This window comes from Tupaia chinensis, unplaced genomic scaffold (assembly GCF_000334495.1).
Source record: "Tupaia chinensis unplaced genomic scaffold, TupChi_1.0 Scaffold000054_1, whole genome shotgun sequence".
In the NCBI taxonomy this organism is placed as follows: domain Eukaryota; kingdom Metazoa; phylum Chordata; class Mammalia; order Scandentia; family Tupaiidae; genus Tupaia; species Tupaia belangeri.
Genome location: NW_006159512.1, coordinates 7,455,970 through 7,477,482, shown reverse-complemented (window position 1 = coordinate 7,477,482; position 21,513 = coordinate 7,455,970). Strand labels below are relative to the sequence as shown.

Genomic DNA, 21,513 nt, shown 5'->3' with positions numbered 1-21,513 from the left:
GCCCCCCAATTTTCTATCTCACCAAACAGAGAGACCTTTAGATTCTGCTATGATTAAATTAGCTCTCTGAGTCAGGGCACTAAAATAATATTAAATTTAAATGTTTCAATGAGTAAAAAGTATTCATTTGCCTTTTGTTCACTAATATCTCAACAATGATTAGGAAAACAGCATAGAGGTAAGCTACTCCCTGGTGGCAGGCACAAGGCAGGTTCTGCGCAAAGGGAGAATCAAGATTTTCCTCTGAAAATAAGAAATGTGAGTCTCAGATTCAGCGGTTAAGTAGCCTGCCCACAAAGTAAATGGTGACACCAGAAGCCTGCCTCTGGAAGTGGAAGTGACAGCACCAAAACTGGCTTACAGCCTCCTGAGAGCTGATTATAGATATTCACCAGAGCAAACCTTAAGAGATTAGTTCAATTAAAAAAAAAAAAGGGAACTGGAAAGGCTACTACGGTCATGGTGCCACTAACTGCTTGGGGGTGGGAGATGCCACTGAGAGCCTGGACAAGCCCCTGCCTGTCTGGCCTCCATGTACCAGCACTATTATTAGGAAAAGGGCAGATCGCAGGCTGAATCCTGGACCTTCCAGCTGTGGGCTGACCTGTCACTTCTGCTTGGCCTAAGGCCCTTTCCTCCCTCTGCACACTGGGATCCATTTGTGGAGTCAGGGAAGACAGTCTTCCTAAAAAACAAGAGGGCTCCTCTTTGTCGAGGACGTAAGAGTAGAAGTGTGTCTAGTCTAAGAGTGCGAAGTAAGTCTTCAAACTTCACCGTTTGGGATCCATGGACTGGTAGAGTCTAAGAGTATCGATGGGCGCATCTGAAAATACACCTCCCATTTCTGACGCTAAGACCTAATGACACAGGGTAACGTCTGTCTAGGTCTATCGTATCCTTCACCACAGAAGGTCGGGAGTTAATCACTGTTCCCTCGGTGGTGGATCTTGGCAGCACACCATGCCATTCCCACAAAGTCAGAACTGGTTTTGACAGCTAGGCCACAGCTGATCTCAGAAGACCAAAGGCTTAATGAGAAGGAAGGCATCAACAATAAACAAACCGCCAGGCTTCTATTTAGGTCTAGTGGAAGGTCTTAGTAGAGGGCAGTTCACCAACACTCTGAGTCCCAGAACACTTTGAGACTGCTGTCACTGCTGACAAACAGAAGTGCTGGGAGGTATAGAAAACTGTACTTCCACATTAAAATCTGGTTAAAGGGAAAGAAATACAAAAAAGGTAAAACTGTTAAATTCATAGAATAATTTATCTAAGACACAAATAAGGCAACTTTGATTTAGTTCATGTTCTAAAATGCCATGAAATTCAAGGATCTTCTATAGGCTTTAAGGTGTAGGTACCATGCCAATAATGGCTTTGTATTACCTCACTGAACACCTACTAGTGTATAGATTATAAATTACGTATCACATAACATAAATTAGAAATAAATTAAGCATAAATAAGCAAAGTTAATGATGTTACATGATAGCTAGAGAGATTCTTTTGCTGCAAAGATTTGTCAATTCACCAAGTTAATTGTCACTGTCAACCTAACTGTTGAATTTATCAAAATTATATAGTTGGTCCCATTCATAAAATTCACATTAAGCAGCAACATGTACTTTTGTCCTTCAGCTTACTAACCTAATAAAGTAAGCCGACAGCCTTTTAAGATTCTAAAGACTACCACATATATTTTCTTGCATTCCTAACAAAGTTAAGCAACTGTCCCGCTGACTACATTTTTCCTAAGAGATGATAGCTTAAGGCCACCACCCACTAGTACTCCATACAAATGTGAGTACTGGACCCTGAGGGATGAAGAGAAACTTTAGAGGTCTGAGTTATATCACTTTAGTACTGCCACTTCTCTGGATTTAAGACCCAGTGCCATTTACTAGCAAGAAGACAGTATATGGATATTATAAAGCTGCATAAATCAAAATTTGCTTGGAACAAATTTAGTTTTTTTGTTTTTGTTTTGTTTTGGTTTGGTTTTTTTTTTAGAGAGATTTTTGCTATAAGGCACACACGCTCACTGGAGAGATGGAGACAGAAAGCAAGAAATCAGCTCCCAGAGGGGAAGGCCATGCTGCAATCCCTTCTCCTCCCAGGATTTTGGGCACACATGCACACATACCCAGCGTGAGCTTTAAGCCACTGGGTCTAGGGTACAAACTGCAGTCGACTACGTGAGAGTCCAGTGACATAACCCTTACGTCATCTGCTGGTTCCCAGATTAATGTACTCTCAACAAGTCCATCATCGGTAGCATTTCTAAAATGTTAACTAAGTCTAATAAATTAACTAAAGATAGACCTTATTAACTGCGTACATTAATAGTTCCCAGTGGGAGAAAAAGCACATTTACAGGCAACTTAGTTGGTAAGTATTTAGACATGGAAGTAAATAATAACTTGGAGGGAGGCCCAGGAAGAGTGGTGGACTTTCGATAGATTATATATTAAATTCATGCTCCGGGGCCAGCAGGTAGCATGGCAGTTAGGGGTGCTAGACTCCCACATGGCCGAATGCATGCAGTTCAAGTCCCAGACTGGAAGCTTGCTTTCTCACTTACTCTCTCTCTCTCTCTCTCTCTCACTCTATCCCTCTCTGGTCAAATTAAAATACATAAATACATAAATAAAGTTCAATAAAATATTTCTTAAAAAATAAAATAAAATAAATCCATGCTCCATAGGTCACAAGAATCTATTCAACTGCTCTTTTTGTGGAGAAAGAGAAAAAACATGGGTCTCAGAATCAAGTAATGAAACTTAGTACAGGCTCAGGCCTCCAGAGGTCATGGGCAGAATGTAGTCTCGGAAGGGTCTGAGGAAACAGATACAAACTCGACATAAGAAATCTTTAAGAGTAACTGAAAAGAGTACTATTGATTCTGAATGGGAAGAAAAATCAGCAAAAGAGGCATGACTAGTTTTAGTGGGAGCAAAATTTTTCAAAGCATCTAATTATGTCTTGGTTTTATATTGAATAAACTTAACTAAAACTCCAAAGAAGTCACAAAATAGTTTGCCCTAGCTACTGGAAGATTTTCCTTCAAATGCTTCACACCTCATAGATCTCAAATCTAAATTCAGACAGGGATTGGATTTCCATTTTTCAAGGACAGTGATGTATGTCATTAATTAGTCAGAGAGCTATGCCAGGCCTCACTTTAATCTGCCAAGTAATGCAAAAATGCAATTAACTTTCTAAAACCCACGGCCCCCTCCCTCTTTAGCTTGTCTAAGGTTCCTAAGGTGCTCCAAATAGTTTCAATCCAACAAAATCTAACCACCCCCTCAACAATCTCTACTCCCCAAATATCAGCTCATGAAACAGACTTCTTTGGAGAAAGCAAAATGAACAGCTTCAAAAGAAAGCAGGTATGATTTGTTCTTCCTTATGAATTACTAAAGAATAATATAATTACTATTAGGGTTTCTTACTGATACTGTATGAGAAGTTGTTTTTAACAATTCTGGGTTTTTTTGAGAGATTTTTGCTATAGGGCGTGTAGAGAGACAGAAAGCGAGAAATCACACCCCAGGGCACTTCAATCCCTTCTCCATTCTCCTCTCGGGATCTTGGGTGGGCACACATGCACACGCACCCATTGTGAGTTTAAGCCACCGACTTGAACTGCAGTTAACCACATGGGAGTCTAGTGACAGCCATTTCGCCAACTGCTGGTCCCAATTATGTTATTTTTAATTAGAGAAATACCAAACCCCAAGTGCATTATCTATTCTTACCTTTATAATTATCACACACACACACACACAGCCCAACCTGACGAAAGGTAACTGCAAGGTTTTATTCATAAAAAATGATAAACATAAAAGTGAACAATAAAAACGATGTTCAGGGTATTTACTGGACGGACAAAAACCAGCTGGTGCACTGTAACAACAAAGCTTACACTCCCAAAGGCAGAGTAGTCTCCCTCCCCTACCTGTGTCCTCGACCTTCCATCCATAGGTGCGAGAGTCTTGCAGGGCCTGTCCTAACAGAGCTGCTTGGTGCATCAGTTTTTTAGGTATGCAACCCACATTCACACATGTCCCTCCGAGACCTGCAACAACATTGAGAAATCAGTTTATAGCCTGCTTGACAAGCTTTGCAAGAAAAGGTCAACAATTATTACAATTCTATGAAACTTTTTACTTTACTTGTGTAGGTGGCCAAAACTGTTATAAGTTTATTATTCCTAACTCTAGGGACATTTCAAAGTTCAGAAAGCCTTATACATCAAACACAGTCACATCATTCTAAAAGAAAACAAAAAGAATTCCACAATTTCCATATACTTTCAAGAGTCAAAATTGACTGACTGCTGATAAAGATGTCAGAAATTAAAATTTCACTGTGTGCACATTGTAGTATCTGCCATTAAAGCCATGCACAGAACTGGTAAAAAGGCTATTGTGCTGGGCATGGTTAGATGGCAGTGAGTCTGAAAGTATATATAAAATTTGTTTTATGGGGGACCAGCAGGTGGCATTGTGGTTAAGGCTCTGGACACTCCCGCGTGGCCGACCATGGTTCAAGTCCTAGACTTGGTGGCTTGTTTTCTCACTTCCTCTCTCTCTCTCTCTCTCTGGTCAAATTAAAATAAGTGAATAAATAAATCAATTTAAATAAATAACTCTTCATAAAAAATTTTTGTCCTATCTGTGATTTTTAAGGACGTGCCCTGCTGCTTTGGATTGACTCTAAATGACTCATGACTTCCCCACTCCCTGCAAAAAAAACAGCATCTCTAAGCTTAAAGAGCATGAAGATAGCTTGCTCCAAAAGAACAAAACATGCAGCCTGGGGGTAAGATGGGGGAGGTAGCCAACATGGTAGTGTAAGAAGCAAGACAACAGTGGCCTTCACAGCTCAAAGGCGAGTCCTCTGAGAAAACTACCAGAGTGTATGCTCCACGGGGCAGAGGGGATACACCCAGCGCTAAGGACAGTGCCTGACGAGGAGTTCACATTAGTAAGTCCCTACTGAATGGGTGAATTAGAAACCGTGGCACCACCCTATCTGGACATCTTGTACACTGCCACCTCCTAATGCAGGCAGCCAAGTGATCTTTATGAGATTGTGTCATGACCACTGCCGTGCCGTGCACTCCTCCAAGGCTGCCCACCATGCCTTGAATTATCTAAATTCCTCATTGAGGTATAAAAGGTCCTGTATAGGAACCAGCAGTTGGCATAATGGCTTTGTCGCTGGACTCCCATGTAGCCGACTGCAGTTTGAGCCCTGGACCCTGTGGCTTAAACTCACGCCTGACACATGTGCGATCGTGCCCAAGATCCCGAGAGGAGAATGGAGAAGGGATTGCAGCGTGGCCATCCCCCTGGGGGGTGATTTCTCGCTTTCAGTCTCTCTGGCAAGCGCATGCACCCTATAGCAAAAACCTCCAGAAAAAAAAAGGTCCTGTACAGTCTTGCCAAATGCCTTCCTCTCCTGTCTTACCTCACACCACTACCTCCGGCTCTCACCACTCAGATCACCGCTCAGAAACAGAGAAAACCTGCCTGCAAAGTCCTGCCTCAGCTTTACCCCAGCTGACCCATTCTCACTGCTGGGGGCCTCATCTACGTGCCACCTCTTCAACAGCCTCCCTTGGCAATCTTCTCAAAGTCAAACTCCCGCCTTTACCTAGTCCCTCCCAGCCCATTATGTACTTCCTTTCAGTTCCATTTATCCAATTCCTAAAGGTCTTGCTTATCTGTTGCCTGCCCACCAGAATGTAAGCTCCACTGGGGCAGGAAATAACGTCTATAAAGTGGTCACCGCTGTATCTTCACAGATTCTGGTGCAGACTACATGTTTAGTGAACATTTGTTGAATAATTAACCATAAACGTATAATTCATTGAGACTCAGAAGTAGCAAGGGTTATCCATTAAGGAATCTGAATCTAGCTCTTACTGAATTAAGAGGCAGACTTAAAGCAAAAATCTACACGAGAAGTTCACATCTTTAGTTATTAAAATCCTAGGCATCAAGATTACTCACACATTTACGTTTAAATCATAGCTTTTTCCTATCTTGACTCTGCCCGAAAACCCAAGTTTTTAGTAGTCCATTTTTCCTTAACTCAACTAAGTGTTTTTGTTTTGTTTTTGATTTGTCTGTATTGAGTTTTAGAAGACATTTAAATCAAGTAGGATAAAACCTACTTCTATAAAACTACTTCTAAAGTATCTTTAAAACTTACCCCATCGAGTTCCAAGAGGGGTTGGAGTGACAAAATCTAGGACCATCACTTTCTTGCCATATTTGGCTGCCTCCTGAAAAATAAAATTTTTTAAATATGTTAGAAAGGTTAGCATGATAGACCAGAAATGGGCTACGGAAATCTATGCCATTTTTTGTTTGATTTTGTTTATGTTTTTGCTATAGAGTGTGTGTACTTGCTGGAGAGACAGAAAAAGAGAGAGGGAAGTAAGAAATCACCCTCTAAGGGGAATGGCCATGCCTCAAATCCCTCCTCCTCCATTCTCTTCTTGGGATTTTGGGTGCACACACACGTGTCTGGCATGTTTTTCAAGATACTGGGTTGAGGACTTCAAGGATCGAGTGTAGGATACAGTGCCTTAACCTCCATGCCACCAGCTGGCTTCATGCTGTTTTTATAATAGTATTATAATACCTGAAGTATAACCAATTCTTAATACCTGGGGATTTTATACACCATGATCAACTCCAGGATAAAAATGAAAAGATACTCAGATAGTTGTAAAAGTAACTCTACAGATTATAAAGGTTACACTGGTAAATTGTTAGAATCAGCTGGAAACTTTAGAATCCTCTTACATAATTCCACTGAAACATTTACAGATTGAGCAATAATCTCAGAAAATGTGGCCCTTTCCATGCAAGTGGTTAAGTAGCTGGTAGAGCAGGTTTACTGGTGTCTGTCTACAGCCACCGACTCAACCCATACCCTATTAAGTGTTTTTATTTTTTTTAATTGCCAGAGGGCATGTGTGCTTGCCAGAAAGACAGACAAAAAAATGAAGCACCCTCCTAATGAGGCATGGTCATACCTTAATCCCTTCTCCTCCATCTCTCCATTCGGTTGTGACTTCGGGCACAGCTGCACACCCATCCGGTCATGTTTTCCAAGTCACTGGGCAAGCCACCAGGGCCAGTCGGCCATCTAGGATCTCGCTCCCTTAACTACTAGGCTATGGAGCCAGCCCCATAGCTATGGCTTTTTAATATTTTTTAATGTATTTTTTGTGCGTAGGGGGTTATAGTATGTTTTATAACAACATGCATATAGTGTATAATTATCAAATCACAAATGCAGACAAATTCATCTTTTTTGGGGGAGAGGTTTTTGCTATAGGATACATGTACTCACCAGAAAGACAAAAAGAGACAGAGAGCGAGAAATCACCCCCCAGGGGGGATGGCCACACCACAATCCCTTCTCCTCCATTCTCCTCTTGGGATCTTGGGCACGCACGAATGCACACACGCCCGGCTTGAGTTAAAGCCACTAGGTCTGAGACACAAACCATGGTCTACTACATGGGAGTCCAGCAACGTAGCCATTACGCCATCTGCTGGTCCCAAATTCATCTTCTTTAACATTGAATAAAAATATTTTTAAAGAATTGTTTTATTTATTTATTTATTATTTGACCAGAGAGGGACAGAATGAGAGAGAGACAGAGAGAGAGAGAGAAAGTGAGAAAGCAATCCACCAGGTCCAAGACTTGAACCATGATCAGCCGTGTGAGAGTCCAGCACCCTTAACCACCATGCCATCTGCTGTCCTCAAACAAAAGTATTTTTAAAACTTAAAACTTATCTAATTTGGTTCTGAGGCAGAATATTGAGTTTTCTTCTCAAACTGTCAAATTTCCTAAAATTGTTTATGTGAGGAACCCATGAAAAAATTAACTATGAGATTTCCAAATCTATTTTAGGGGAGTGAATAAAACAGAAGTTCATTTTACAGAGTGTCTTTTCTCTTACAGAATAAGCTTTGTGTCCTGGGAACTAGACCTCCAAAGGTTATTTGGAAGAACTGAGTCTGTGCCCTTTAAACACACCATTACTACAGTAAAACACATCAGGTATTGCTCTGACGCGCTACTTTACGCTAGACATTGGACTGCTCCTAATTTGGGCAACTTAATTTGAATCTATCTTCACTATTCACTAAAAGCTACAACTCAGGGGAGCAGGAGTACTTCATCTTTTAAAATAATGTGTTCAATGGGGGCCAGCAGGTGGCATGGTGGTTAGAGGAGCTAGACTACCACATGGCAGACAACGATTTGAGTCCCAGACCTAGTGGCTTGCTTTCTTACTTTCCCTCTCTTTCTCTGATCAAACTGGAAAACAGTAGTAATAATAATAAACAAAGTGTAATAAGATAATTCTTTAAATAAAAAAAGAACATGTTTGGAATCAGCAGATGACGTAATGGTTACGTTGTTGGACTCTCAAGTAGTTGATCACAGTTCAAGCTCCAGACCTGGTTGACTTAAACTCACACCAAGTACACGTGCATGCCTAAGACCCCAAGAAGAAAATGGAGGAGAAGGGATTGCAGCGTGGCCATCCCCTTGGGTATGCTTTTTTGCTTTCTGTCTCTATCTCTCTGTTTTTCCAGTGAGCAAGTGTGCCCTATAGCAAAAATCTCTTTTAAAAAAAAACCTTGGGAACTGACTGCGGTTCGCGTCCCGGACCCAGTGGCTTAAAACTCACGCCGGGCGCGTGTGCATGCGTGCCCAAGATCCCGAGAGGAGAATGGAGGAGAAGGGATTGCGGCGTGACCATCCACCCTGGGTGGTGATTTTTCTTTTTCTGTCTCTGTGTCTCTCTCTGTCTGTCTGGTGAGCGCACGCACCCTATAGCGAAAACCTCTCCAAAAGAAAAAAACAAAACCTCATGCTGGGCATGTATGCATGCCCAAAATCCCAAGAGGAGAATGGAAGAAAAGGGACTATGGCGTGGCCATCCCCCCAGGGGGGTAATTTCTCACCTTCTATCTCTCCTCTGTCTCTCTAGTGAGTGCACATGCCCTATAGCAAAAATCTCTTTTTAAAAACAAAAACAAGACCAGCAGATGGCTTAATGGTTATGCCGCTGGATTCCCACGAAGTCAACTATGGTTCAAGTCCTAGACCTAGCAGCTTAAAACTCAAGCAGGTGTTTGTGTGTACATGCTCAAAATCCTGAGAGGAGACTAGAAGAAAAGGGATTGCACCATGGCTATCCCCTTGGGGGCTCATTTCTCACTTTCTGTCTCTCTGGCAATCACCCACACCCTATAGCAAAAATCTCTTTTTAAAAAAAAAGCGTTGGGTAAGGATTATAGGCCCAAGAGCTCCAAGGACTCCTCACATGGAAAATACATCACAATTGAGGGCCAGGAGTCTTGCTCCTATCTTTCCTTATTTACAGATACTCTCCATCATCCCCAGGCCACAGAGTTAGTGGTTATTCTCTTAAGTGACCTCATATACCAGGAGGCAAGCCTTTTTTAATAAAGTTAAGAAATAAGTTTTTTTAATAAGTTAAGAAACCCAACTGCTTTTCATTTTTCTATTGGAGAGGAAGGGTTGTGAATAGGAAAATTATCAAAGAGAAAAACTCAATTATTTATATTTATAAAGAACAATAAATATATCTGATTAATTTCAAATCATTTCCATAAAACATTTAGTATCTTTAAAAAAATCAACCAACTTTAAAATGAATTTTTAGAAAAATGTGTACCAAAACACTGGGTCCTATACTTTTATATAAAGAGCATAAATTTCAATCTGGGGAAAAATGATACAGTGGCACACTTAACAGGGGCTGCCCAAGCTGAAAGGCAAAACATCACAAGAACGGGCTTTGAAGTCCCCTCACAGAGAACTGGGAGCTGTGGGTCAGGGATGCTACTACTGTAGCCACAATCCAGATAACACACAAAGGAGTCTTGCCTTAGCAGCTGCCAATCCTCCGGAGCCTCCTCCGATGATGATGAGGTCATAGTCATAGGACTCCGGAAGGTCCTCAGAGCCATTCATTTTTAGTAGTTTTTGAAGTCTGCCCTCCTGGTAAGCCTAAAGAGAAACAATGGAAGGAAAAGTAACTTAAAAGCAGCAATGTCCAAAGAGCTTTCTTAGAAAATTCTTCTTTAAATAAAAGCAAAAGGAATTTCCAAAGGAAAAATGTTGTTTGAGTTATAGTATAGCAACAAATGGAAATAGTCAGATAGCCTTTAAGTGGTGATCAGCAACTTGCTTTCTTTTCGGTCATGATTCCTGAGAACTGTGTCCTAATGCTTTTCAACATCACTGTTCACTGCTCTGAAGCATTTATATGGTGCTTCCACCTAAGTAAGGTCCTGGCAGTCCAATAAAATCAACTTTGGCCTAAATAAGTCTGATCAGCAGTCCTTGTTTCCTATATTTTTTTTCTTTTTGAGAGATTTTTGCTATAGGGCGTGTACACTCACTGGAGAGACAGAGAGATAGAAAGTGAGAAATCATCCCTCAAAGGGGATGGCCATACTGCAATACCCTCTCCTCCTCTATTCTCCTCTCGGGATTTTGGGCACACAGGAACACGTGCCTGACATGAGTTTTAAGTCACTAGGTCCAGGACTTGAACCACAGTCGACGATGTGCGAGTCCAGCAATGTAACCATTATGCCATCTGCTGGTCCCTTCCTAAAATTTTTAAACTAGATTTTAAACTAGGGTTTTAAACACATTTGTATAATATAATTTTAATGGAACAATCAAAATAATTTAGCAATCATTTTTACTTTCTAGTCAAAGTTACGATGAGTATGTTAAGATCTCAAACTAAGGCATGGGCCTAGTAAAAACTTCAAAGAGTTTGTGGAAAAATGGAATTTAAAGTATGAGCTTATTTTGGTGCCAAGAAAACCTTAAGCTTACACACAGATTTTTCATAATACACATTTTGATCAATTCTTTGAAGTCCCCTCACATAAGTACCTAAGTACAGCTTATATAGCAATTTTAAAATAAGTTTGACCAAAGTGTTATGACTTTTCTATACAGTTTAGCTAAGGCATAAAACCTAGAAATTCAGAACAAAACCATTACTGGACACTTGTATGAAAAGTTAAACATAAAAACTGCAGCTCTTGCAACACATTTTAGATAGGCATAGTTCTGCAAAGCTCATTCTTTGTATTTGCATATGCATGAGGTCGCCTATATTATTTTTTAGTGTTTATTTTCCATATACTTGGCATGTACTTTTTACCCTTTAGATGTTAAACTCTTATTTTTTAAAAAATCCTTTCATTCCATCAAATTTTGTACACTGTACAATTATATTTTATACTGGTTTAGAACACTATTTCGGTAATCATTTAGTATTAACATTTATTACAATAAGCATCTGTTTTAACAAGAGGTAGTGACTGGAAAAGTTGTTAACAAGCATAGTATAATGATTTTTTCCTTAAACCTTAAAAATTAAAATAAGCCCCCAAACTTACCAGTCTAGATTGCACATGTTTCTCCTGCCTAGTATCAGATGGAGGGGGTGAAAGGCAGGGTTCGGGGTCAGCAGAAGAGCAGGGTGCTTGGGATGCGGAAGGGGGTGAGGAAAGCGAAGGAGGAAGTCCAGCACCGTGGCTGCCTCTGGGCAGCATGGCGGACACACATGATGGCTCAGGGACTGGAGGGAGAAGACCTGGAAACCAGCAACAGGAGGGACGAGTCGGCACCCTGATACTCTGCACAAAAGGTCTAACATGGGAAGCTGGTAGACACAGCCAGTATTCCTCAACTGGCATTATGACAGAGGCTCCTCCTTCAATACAAAGCTCTGTGGGGAAAAAGATTTGGGAGTCATAGCCATTGGGATCAAAGTACCAACAGAAGCTTCAGTAACTAGTGTTACTCCCTGGGCGGCCTCAAAGAACAGGAGACTGACCTGTTGGTTCAAAGAGTTAACTACTAAATACAGGGGAATGTTTTCCTGGAAAAATAAAGGAACCATATTAATCTCAAACCTGTCTTATCTGCATGCACAGAGAGTGAGAACACAAAAATCACTGGCTGGCTGAAAAAATCACCTATTCTTGGAACCCTCTTCCCCCAATAAACCTCCTAGAACAAACGAAAGAAAACATTTTCTCAACCAATGTTCACATTCTGCTCTTTACAGAAATTCTGTATCTGAGCTGGGTTCTTATGGTTCAAGGTTAAAGTTATATCAACCAGTGCACAGATTTTACAAAGAAAACTCTGAGCAAGCCTGGACATTTTTAAAAATACTACTTAATTTTAAAAATTATTTTGTTTAATTTTATTTATCTGTCATTTATTTTAATTTGACCAGAGAGAGAGAGGGAAAGTGAGAAAGCAAGTCATCAGGTCCAGGACTTGAACCGTGGTCAGCCATGTGGGAGTGTCCAGCACCTTAACCACCACGTCACCTGCTAGTCCCAAGCCTGGACATTTTTAAGGACGCTGGATTCCCACATGGCCAACGGTCTGAGTGCTGGACTTGGTGGCTTGGTTTCTCACTTTCCCTCTCTCTCTCTCTGTCCCTCTCTAGTGAAATTAAAATAAATAAATAAGCTAAATAAAAATATTTTTTTTAAAAAAGACATAAAAAGAACCTTAAATTTTAACCTTATTTAAAATTGAAATCATCCCCAAATCCCCAGAGAAGGAATTTCTTCAGGGCCGTCCCCTCAGGGGGCACTTTCTCATTTTTCCTTGTCTGTCTCTTGGTGAGTACATGCACCCTATAAGCAAAAATAAAAATAAATAAAAATGCCTGAAATTGCTGTCTGCTCCACTTAAGTGGCATCCTACCTGAAATATAAATAAGACAGAAGACAGTTTCTCCCATAAAGTACAAGAAGGGAAGACAGAGAATGGGTAAGTAGAGACAAAGAAACAAGTCCTGAAGAAGGGAAACTGCCTGCATCAAGTTCTGCAATATGTTTTTAAGGTGTTCCCTGCACCCACCCCTCCAATATGCCCTCTTCCTATCAAATCTGATCCAGTAGCAAAAGTTACATTAGTTATACTCAATGTATTGTACACAACGCATTACTCCTCTAAGCATCCCCTTGGAACCTAGGAAGAATTCCTTTACCAAGATGCTGAGATCCCTCAACACAAGCCTCATTTTAACCATCAAGTCTCCATTAAGTTCCCAAACAACATTTTCCCCTTTTCTTGCAACTACAATAACATGTTGTCAGGGCATTAAGTATGAATTGTTTCCCTACTAGGATGTTCTCTTTTCTCCACTTCAGCCCTGCAGGTCGTTCAAGAGTTGAGTTGATAGTCCCTAAACTGAGTGCTCCTCCTCTGAGATCCCACAATCCCATCATTCTTTTTTTTGGAGAGGTTTTTGCTATAGGGTGCGTGGGCTTGCTAGACAGACAGAGAGACAAAAAGCAAGAAATCACCCCCCCGGGGGGATGGCCACGCCGCAATCCCTTCTCTTTCACTCTCCTCTAGGGATCTTGGGCACGCACACACATGTGCCCAGCGTGAGTTTAAGCCACCGGGTCCAGGACGCAAACCACGGTTGACTACATGGGAGTCCAGTGACATAGCCATTACACTAACTGCTGGTCCCCAGATCCCACAATCCCATCAACCCCACAAGACAAAGCATCCAGTCTTTCATCACTACACCCCCAGTGGTGACCCTGTGTGCATGTATGCGATGTTCAAAACGTTTTAGAATAAAAGACTGAGTAATTGTTCCAACTCTGCTATGTACACCAAGGTTGGGTTTCGGTGCTCCTGTCCATAAAATTTAAAGCATGGTGGGAAAATGTACAAGGAGTTACAAGCTAAGACTTGGTCCAAATCTGAACCTGACTTTGTCATATGCATATGATACAGGGCAAAATGTTTGATTCTCCTGCCTCCGTTTTTACAAAGCCAAAAGTGATAAAACAACATGCATTCTTCAGGGCTATGTGTGAATTCGATCAGGCCATCCATGTAAACCAAATGTAGTACAGTTCCCTTTGCACAGTAAGGACTCCGTGTTTACACACGGTAAGGCACTGCAGCAGCACTGTGGTGTAGAAGCTACGCATCACAAGAACGGTGAGGAGCCGGCCGTGTAGGTTTCAGTTGGAGAAAAGTGCTGAACAGCCAATATGTTTTAGAGCTATGTGGATGACAAATTGCTTAGATTTCATGTTTCATACATCACGTGCAAAGAAAACTGACTTTCCCTAGTGCCACCTGAACTCAAATATTGGCAACTGAAAAACAATAGAATCCCTTAGATGCAACATAGGCCATCCGGCTCAGAAAGTTTAAAATACTTCCTATCTGACTTTTTACAAAAACATTTGCTAATCCCCAGCGTGAGAAATTTTGAGTCAAGGTTAATGGACGGTGGTTGGTGAATCTTCCTGCTCAGGGAAATAGCGATGCTTGCTACACTATCTTCCTTGAAAGTCAATCAGAGGGGAGGTGATTCTCCATGAACAGTTAGCTAGGAGGCACCAAAAGTATCTATTGCCCAAGCTTACTTATCATTTATTTGCCATAGGGGGCATGCACTCACCAGAAAGACAGACAGGGAGACAATGTTCCTCCAAAGGAGTATGGTCACATTGCAATCCCTTCTCCATTTCCCCATCCTGGCAGGATTTGGGGTCCACAGAAACACACACACACACACACATATATATATATAGCACCCCACTTGTTTTTCAGCTCATCAGGGCCAGGATTCAAACTGTACAGTCAGTCACATGGGATCCAGGTCCCCTAACGACTAAACCATGGGGCCAGTCCCAGCCAAGGTAAGTCTAAAACTTACTCTGTATCAGACATTCTGGTGACTCGAGATGGATAGTCCATTTCAAATGTCTCCTCCCGGCAGGCCTTCTTTGCCACTCCCACACTATCCAAATGGTTTCTCTTGAGAGCAATCACCATTAAGACGACTGTTGTTTCTCTTGCCATGAGAGCCCCAATACCCAAGTCCATACCCCCAGAACCTGTAAGTATGTTACCTGTAAAAAGTACTTTGGAGATAGGATTAAAGATGTGGAGAAGGGGGACCAGCAGTTGGCGTAATGGCTATGTCACTGGATTCCCGCGTAGTCAACTGCAGTTAGAGTCCTGGACCCGGTGGCTTAAATTCATGCCAGGCGCATGTGTGTACGTGCCCAAAATCCCAAGACGTGAATGGAGAAGGGATTGTAGTATGGCCATCCCCCCTGGAAGGGTGATTTCTCGCTTTCTGTCTCTCTCTCTCTGTCTTTCTGGCGAGTGCACGTGCCCTGCAGCAAAAACCTCCCCCCCCAAAAAAAATGTGGAGAGATTTTCCAACATTATCACAGTAGTCCTGATGTAATCACAAATGTCCTTCAAGGAGGGAAGCAGGGAGCAACTTGATTACAGAGCTGGAGATGTGACAACAGAAGCAAGAGGTTGCACTGCCAGCTTTGAAAAAGGAGGGATGCCGGCAGGTGGCATAGTGGTTAAAGTGCTAGACTCCCATATGGCCAACCGTGGTTCAAGTCCTAGACCTAGTGCACCTTGAAAATCACACCGAGTGTATGTGTAAGCATGCCCAAAATCCTGAGAATGAACTGCATCATGGCCATTCCTCTGGGAGAAGAGGAAGGTGAATTCTCACTTTCCCTCGGTTTCTCTGGAGAGCACACCCAATGCCAAAAAAAAATTTAAAAAAAAAAAAAAAAAAAATTCGGAGGAAAGGAATGAAAGGAATGCAGTGGCCTCCACAAGCTGGAAAAAAAGGGAAAACATTCTCCCAAGGCTACGGAAAAGAACCAGATCTGTTGATATATTATTGACTTTAGCCCAGCAAAACTGATTTTGTTACGATGTCCCACTTCCAGAACTGTAAAAGTGTTGTTTAAAGTTACTAGGTAATTTGTTACAGCAGTAAGAAACTAAAATACCCATTAAAATATAAATTCCAATGAGATGGTCAGCTTTCTGTCCACCAATTTTCACCTTGTGCTTAAGAGCACTGCTTGCACAGTGGGCAAAATTAACAATGTGCTGATTCCAATCATCTCATATTGGATTCCCCAGAATGAGGACAGGGTTTAAGAGAGTTTTGTCTAGACTCAAAGAAAAGTGAAAGCACCATTACGGAGAGGCACTATGGAATCTGCTGACACTGATCTGGAGAGTGAAATGTGAAGGTGAGTGTCTACGGTGAAACAAACTGTGCTGTGTTTTATACGTTATATCCCATAAGCCCCACAATAAAATCGTCCAAAGTAGATGTCATTCCCATTTCATATAGAGCAGAGAGGACCTCAGAGATTTAAGAAACTTGGCATCGAGCCAAAAAATTGAACTTGGGTGTCTTATAATTACATCTTTCTTTTTCTTTAAGAGCTTTTTGCTGTAGGGCGCATGCGCTCACCAGAAAGACAGAGAGACAGAAAGCGAGAAATCACCCCCCAGGACAGATGGCGACGCTGCAATCTCTTCTCCTCCGTTCTCCTCTCGGGATCTGAGGCACGCACGCACACACGCGCTGTGTGAGTTTAAGCCACCGGGTCCGGGACTGGAACCGTGGTTGACTACATGGAAGTCCAGCGACATAGCCATTATGCCAGCTGCTGGTCCCACAATTACGTATCTTGATTTTCCCACTACACAACACCTAGTGATTCATATTTCAAAGTACTTGTCACACATATTTTCTGATTTAATAGGTATTATTCCCATTTGGCAGATGGAAACTAAAAGTTTACAGGTTAAATAATATGCTGTAAGTACATAATTAGAATTGATGTGGGAAGTTGGGGTGATCAGGCCCAACACTGATGTTGAATCCAGAGCCACAAGCCACCCACATTCTTGTGTCACACTCATGAAGAATTAGACGTGGACAAAGAGAGGGGAGAGCAAAGCAGTTTATAAAAGAGGGAAGCAAGAGCAGAGCTCCCAAGCAGGGAGAGAGGTCCAGAAAATGGGTTGCTAAAGAGGAGCTGGAGTGAAGGGTTTTCCTATCAGCAAGGAGGGACTTGTGTATGCATCTTCCTCACAGGGATTATGTGTCAGGAGATTCACATCATTCTTCTCCCAGTTGGAAGTGGGCTCACAAATCACAAGATTTTAGGCATTAAGACCTTAATTAATTCAGTCAGTAGATCTTTGCCTGAGGTCTGTGGACCACAAAGTTTCTAGTTTTTAATCTTGTCTCCCACAAGTCTAAGATGAAGCTTTGTCCTTTGATGTATTTCCCCTTTGTCCTTCTAAAATGTAAATTCATTTAGGCCCCTTTATCTTGCAGGTGCAAGCCTGCATGTCATGTTCCCATTTTTCAAATGATAACTCCGTGGCGGGTTATTGTTCAAGGTCCTTTACTCCCTTGCTCTCCAGACCAAGAGACAACACTCTTTGTTTGGAATGTAGCAGTGATTTGAAAAAGGCTAGTTTCAGCAATTATTATCTCAAGCAGGCTGTAAGCAGTGCTCTGTGTGAGCAAACAGTGAGAGCTAATAATTGATTTTTAGTGAGAACAGTGAATGATTTTCATTAAAAGCCTGACCAGTAGGATTCCATCTTATAAGCTGGCTCCATCTCACAGGTCTACACCCTAACTACAGAGTGTGTGTGTGTGTGTGTGTGTGTGTGTCTATCTCCTACCTCAGACTGTTAACAGAGTCAGGATCTGATCCTAGGTCCTTTGATCAGAAAGTAGTTCTATTATTCAATGAAGTTCTAATTTTTTTTTTTTTAATGTTTTTGCCATAGGGTGCTAGAGACAGAGAGAGAGGTGGTGAGAAGGTGAGAAAGTGAGAAATCACCCCCACAGAGGGAACGATTACACCACAATCCCTTCTCCACTATCCCCCTGGGATTCTGGGCATGGATGCACACACGCCCAGTGTGATTTTCAAGCCACTGGGTCTGGGACTAGAACTGCAGTAGGCCATATGGAGGTTCAGTGCCCTAACTACCATACCACCTGCTGATCCATACATTTCTAATTTTTTTTAAAAAAAATCAGAATAGTTTTCTAAAAATCAGGTTATTTTATTGAATGTACAAAATTTAAAGTACTCTATTTTAGTGGAAAGCAGGTGAATGTACAGGGCTTTTTTCTTCTTAATTTGCCAGAGAGCAGGGGGAGAAAGAGGGAAAGAAAGAAAGCACCTCTCAAGGAGCATAGTCATGTTGCAATTCCTTTTCCTCCACTTCCCTGTCTTTTCAAAATTTGGGCAAGCATGGCATGTTTTTCAAGCTGCTGGGACTGGGATTCAAAACATGAGTTGGTCATGTGGGATCCAGCCACCTTAACCATCAACCCATGAGCTGGCCCACAGTTTGGGTCTTAATCTTTATAAATACACTCTTACTTTTCATTGGTCAATTCTTTTTTCAAGGTAAGCAGTAGCTTTCATTTCAAAATGGTGAGGAAAATCATGTCACAAAAACCCGTAAAAATCAAAACAAAATGGACAACTTGACTTACATTTGAACAGTTACTAATTTTAGAGGCGATTCAATAAATTTTTAAATTTTATATCATTAAACCTCTCCCCCAAACCTCTGCATTCCTCTAATGCTTTTAAGTCACCACATGTCAAATACTCTAGTATATAAAAATAAAAGCCATTCAAAAGAGCAATTTGATAGTGAATAGAGAACTAGGGTAGGATGGTTTTTGTTTGTTTGTTTGCTGCCAATAAAGAGTATTTTTTCCCTCCAACAGCAGATCTCTGGAAAACTCAAGGAACGTGGTTGGTAAAGACATGCTGAAGTGAGAATCAGCAAGAGGGAATGAACTGTCCCTTACTCTAAAAAGTGGCAGACACTGGGAAGGGTTAGCACTACTGCAATGTGAAAAAAGGGAATGATTACTTTAAAAAATAACTGGCTAGTGAACAGAAGGGACGGCAGTGTGGCCATTCTCCCTCGGAGGTTTGCACTTTCCCCCTCTTTGTCTTGCTCAGGAGTGCATGCACCCTTTGCTACCCCTTCCCTGGACAAGACTAGGCTTTTTCGGAAAGTTTACTGTTACTGCTAAGTTTAAGAAATACTTACCCACTTACCAAATGATTGTTTAAGGCAAAATTCCACAAATATAAAAACTTAGAATCCTTTAGGGATCAGGGAAAGCAATTTATGGGCACTCATGGCAGCACATTTTAAAACTTTTCCCTTAATAACCCAAATTTTCAGCAGTAATCTCCAAATAAGGTTGTAATTTTTATTTTTAAAACCATTACAAGCAACAAAAAGGAAAAAAAAATTTATGGCCTTATACTAAGTGTAGAATATTTGGATAAACTAACACATTTTAAAAAGGGACAGTTTACAGCCTTGAGAAATGCAAAATTAAACTAGGACAAATATGTAAAGTTGTTACACGAACGAAACCTTACTAATTCTATAGGATACTGTGTACTAGCAGAAATTACAGATGGAATAGGAACCAGAGAAATTAACCAAGTAGATAAAGCTCATAACCAGATGCAAAGATTTTGTTTGAAGTAGCCTAATGAAAAACATCTTCTACACCTTTTGATACAGTAGATGAAGTCACTCAATTCTTGCCTAGCTTATAATTAAACTAGACTATTTTTCCTAGAAATCCCATGATTCTCCCAGACCGTAACTTCTCACAACACCATGCCTCTGACCTTGCTATTGTCCTGCCCTGGTATGCCTTCTAGTTCCACTCATCTCTCAACCCTTAGTTGATGCTTCTGACTACAATAAAGACACTCTACTTTTGTTGTGTCCAGTCACAGGAGAAACTGCTGAGAATACATACCCACTCATAAATCTGAGTTGTTTGCAATGAAGGATGGCATCTGAATATTCTCAGCCTTAGAGATAATTTTTCTTGGCCTTTTTGCCCCACCCACTCTTCCCACAAAAATACCCTTATGAGATTTGCTTAGTACACAGTGAAGAAGCAGCAATGCAGTATCATAAAGCACAAAAACTAGCTTTTTTGGTAAATTAGCAAATACCTTTAAATTTATAAAATTTATAACTTAATTTTAATATAAAGTAACTGCATTAAAGGGCATTCAAAAAATGTTCCCATAAACGTGCTAGTGAACTTTTTTTAATAACAGATTATGATCTTAAAAATTGCCAAAAATACATTGCACAGTAAAGCAATTACTGCTGTTCTAGAAAATAGTTTTTCACTTTACACTTTGTAACTTTCCATTTTGAGATACTTCAGAGAAAACACAAGATGAACTCTTAACAAAAATCTTTAGCATCAGTTTGTGATCATAGCCTCTGAAATTTCAAAAGCTTCCACAATATTTTTCCAGTCTTGTAAACTCAAAGATATAACTCCTTGTCTCCTGCCATGGTAAGCAGGCTCACTTTCCTCACCTATTTGGTTAATATTAATTGGCTCTAATAATGGCAGCCTGTCTTGGTCAAGCCTTATTCTTGCAAAGCCATCTCTTATAATAAAGGAAACATAAAATATATTTTCCACAGTTCGAGAAAAGGAGTTTGGATCAATTACAAACTCAAAATAGGACACAGGAGTATCAGGATACTTTTGAAAGTAGGTTTGCAACAATCCCAAGATTTTTTCCACTTCTTTTTCCGTTGTTTCTTGATTACTATTCAGGTCCAACTTCCTCAACTTTGTAGGCATAGCTCTGTTTACTTCCACTTTGCGAACTTTCTTGGGACGGTGAGGTCGGGGCTTTGGTGCATAAGATTCTGCCTTGAATGAACCAAAAACGAAGTGGAATGTTTCGGTTCGCAACATCCAGGATGTGGCTTCTTTCTGTACTGTCTTCCAGAAGGAAAGAGTTATATCATCATCGCAACTGCTCAACTCATCGTGCTCATCTTCCATCCAATTGAGACCCACGAATAGAAACAGAAAGTCACAAAACGCTACTTGATTAAAATAGCTCATATCGGTGTTTAACTGCTTTGCTTTTTCTTTACCCAAATCAGAAGCCAGAACGAGAAACTGGGCGTCGAGGGCCGCTTCTCTGGTTCGGCTCACTCCATCGAACAGGTCGTTGGCTTCTTCAAGAGCCTCGGTCAACGACTCGCTCGCCGTGTTCACGATGTCCTCACGGTTCTGCTGGACGCTGTAGATGAGCCGCCGGTACTGCTTGCGGATATTCCGAAATTTCCCTTCGTCCTCGGCATGCCCCAGAAGGTCTGGACCTGTGCGGCCCTTCCCTGAGCCACGATCACCAGAGCAGCCTTCAGCCCCCACCACCTCTTCCACCTTCCTCGGCTCTTCCTTCTCCTCCACTTGCCTCTCCGAGTGCTCGCTCCAGGTGATGGCCTCGACTGGTTCCTCTCCTCTGCCTTCGCCTCCCTTCACGGAATCTCTACCAACAGACATTTCGGCAACCAGAGGCACTCAAGTAACCGCCTGGCCAGAGTGCGACGCGAGTGGAAATTGAACGGAGCGGTTAGGGACCAGGAGGAAGGCCCGCCCATGCGCACTAGAGCCTGCCCCCCGGCCCCGCCCCGCCCCGCACCCAGCCCGCCTCGCGGCGCCCGAGCGCGCAAGCGCT

General features: G+C 41.6%; 2 protein-coding genes across 5 annotated transcripts in view; both read right to left on the bottom strand.

Moving 5' to 3' along the window:
• The window catches only part of TXNRD1 (thioredoxin reductase 1), a 66,735-nt gene that overhangs the window by 24,331 nt on the left and 20,891 nt on the right, over window positions 1–21,513 (bottom strand). For all 4 annotated transcript variants that reach the window (XM_027775847.1, XM_014591842.2, XM_006141425.3 and 1 more), the window contains 3 exons: window positions 9,962–10,084; window positions 6,226–6,298; window positions 3,962–4,081 (listed from right to left, as the gene is read on the bottom strand). In XM_027775847.1, coding sequence (XP_027631648.1) covers window positions 3,962–4,081; window positions 6,226–6,298; window positions 9,962–10,048 — 280 coding nt within the window. In that variant the 5' untranslated portion in view covers window positions 10,049–10,084. The remainder of the gene's footprint in view (window positions 1–3,961; window positions 4,082–6,225; window positions 6,299–9,961; window positions 10,085–21,513) is intronic.
• EID3 (EP300 interacting inhibitor of differentiation 3) lies at window positions 18,922–21,464 on the bottom strand. The gene has a single exon (XM_006141422.3). The coding sequence runs from the start codon at window positions 21,336–21,338 to the stop codon at window positions 20,232–20,234; it is 1,107 nt and encodes a 368-aa protein (XP_006141484.1). The 5' UTR covers window positions 21,339–21,464; the 3' UTR covers window positions 18,922–20,231.

Excerpts from the sequence above, each read along its gene's own strand:
- EID3 (XM_006141422.3), bottom strand. The coding sequence starts at position 21,338 with ATGTCTGTTGGTAGAGATTCCGTGAAGGGAGGCGAAGGCAGAGGAGAG.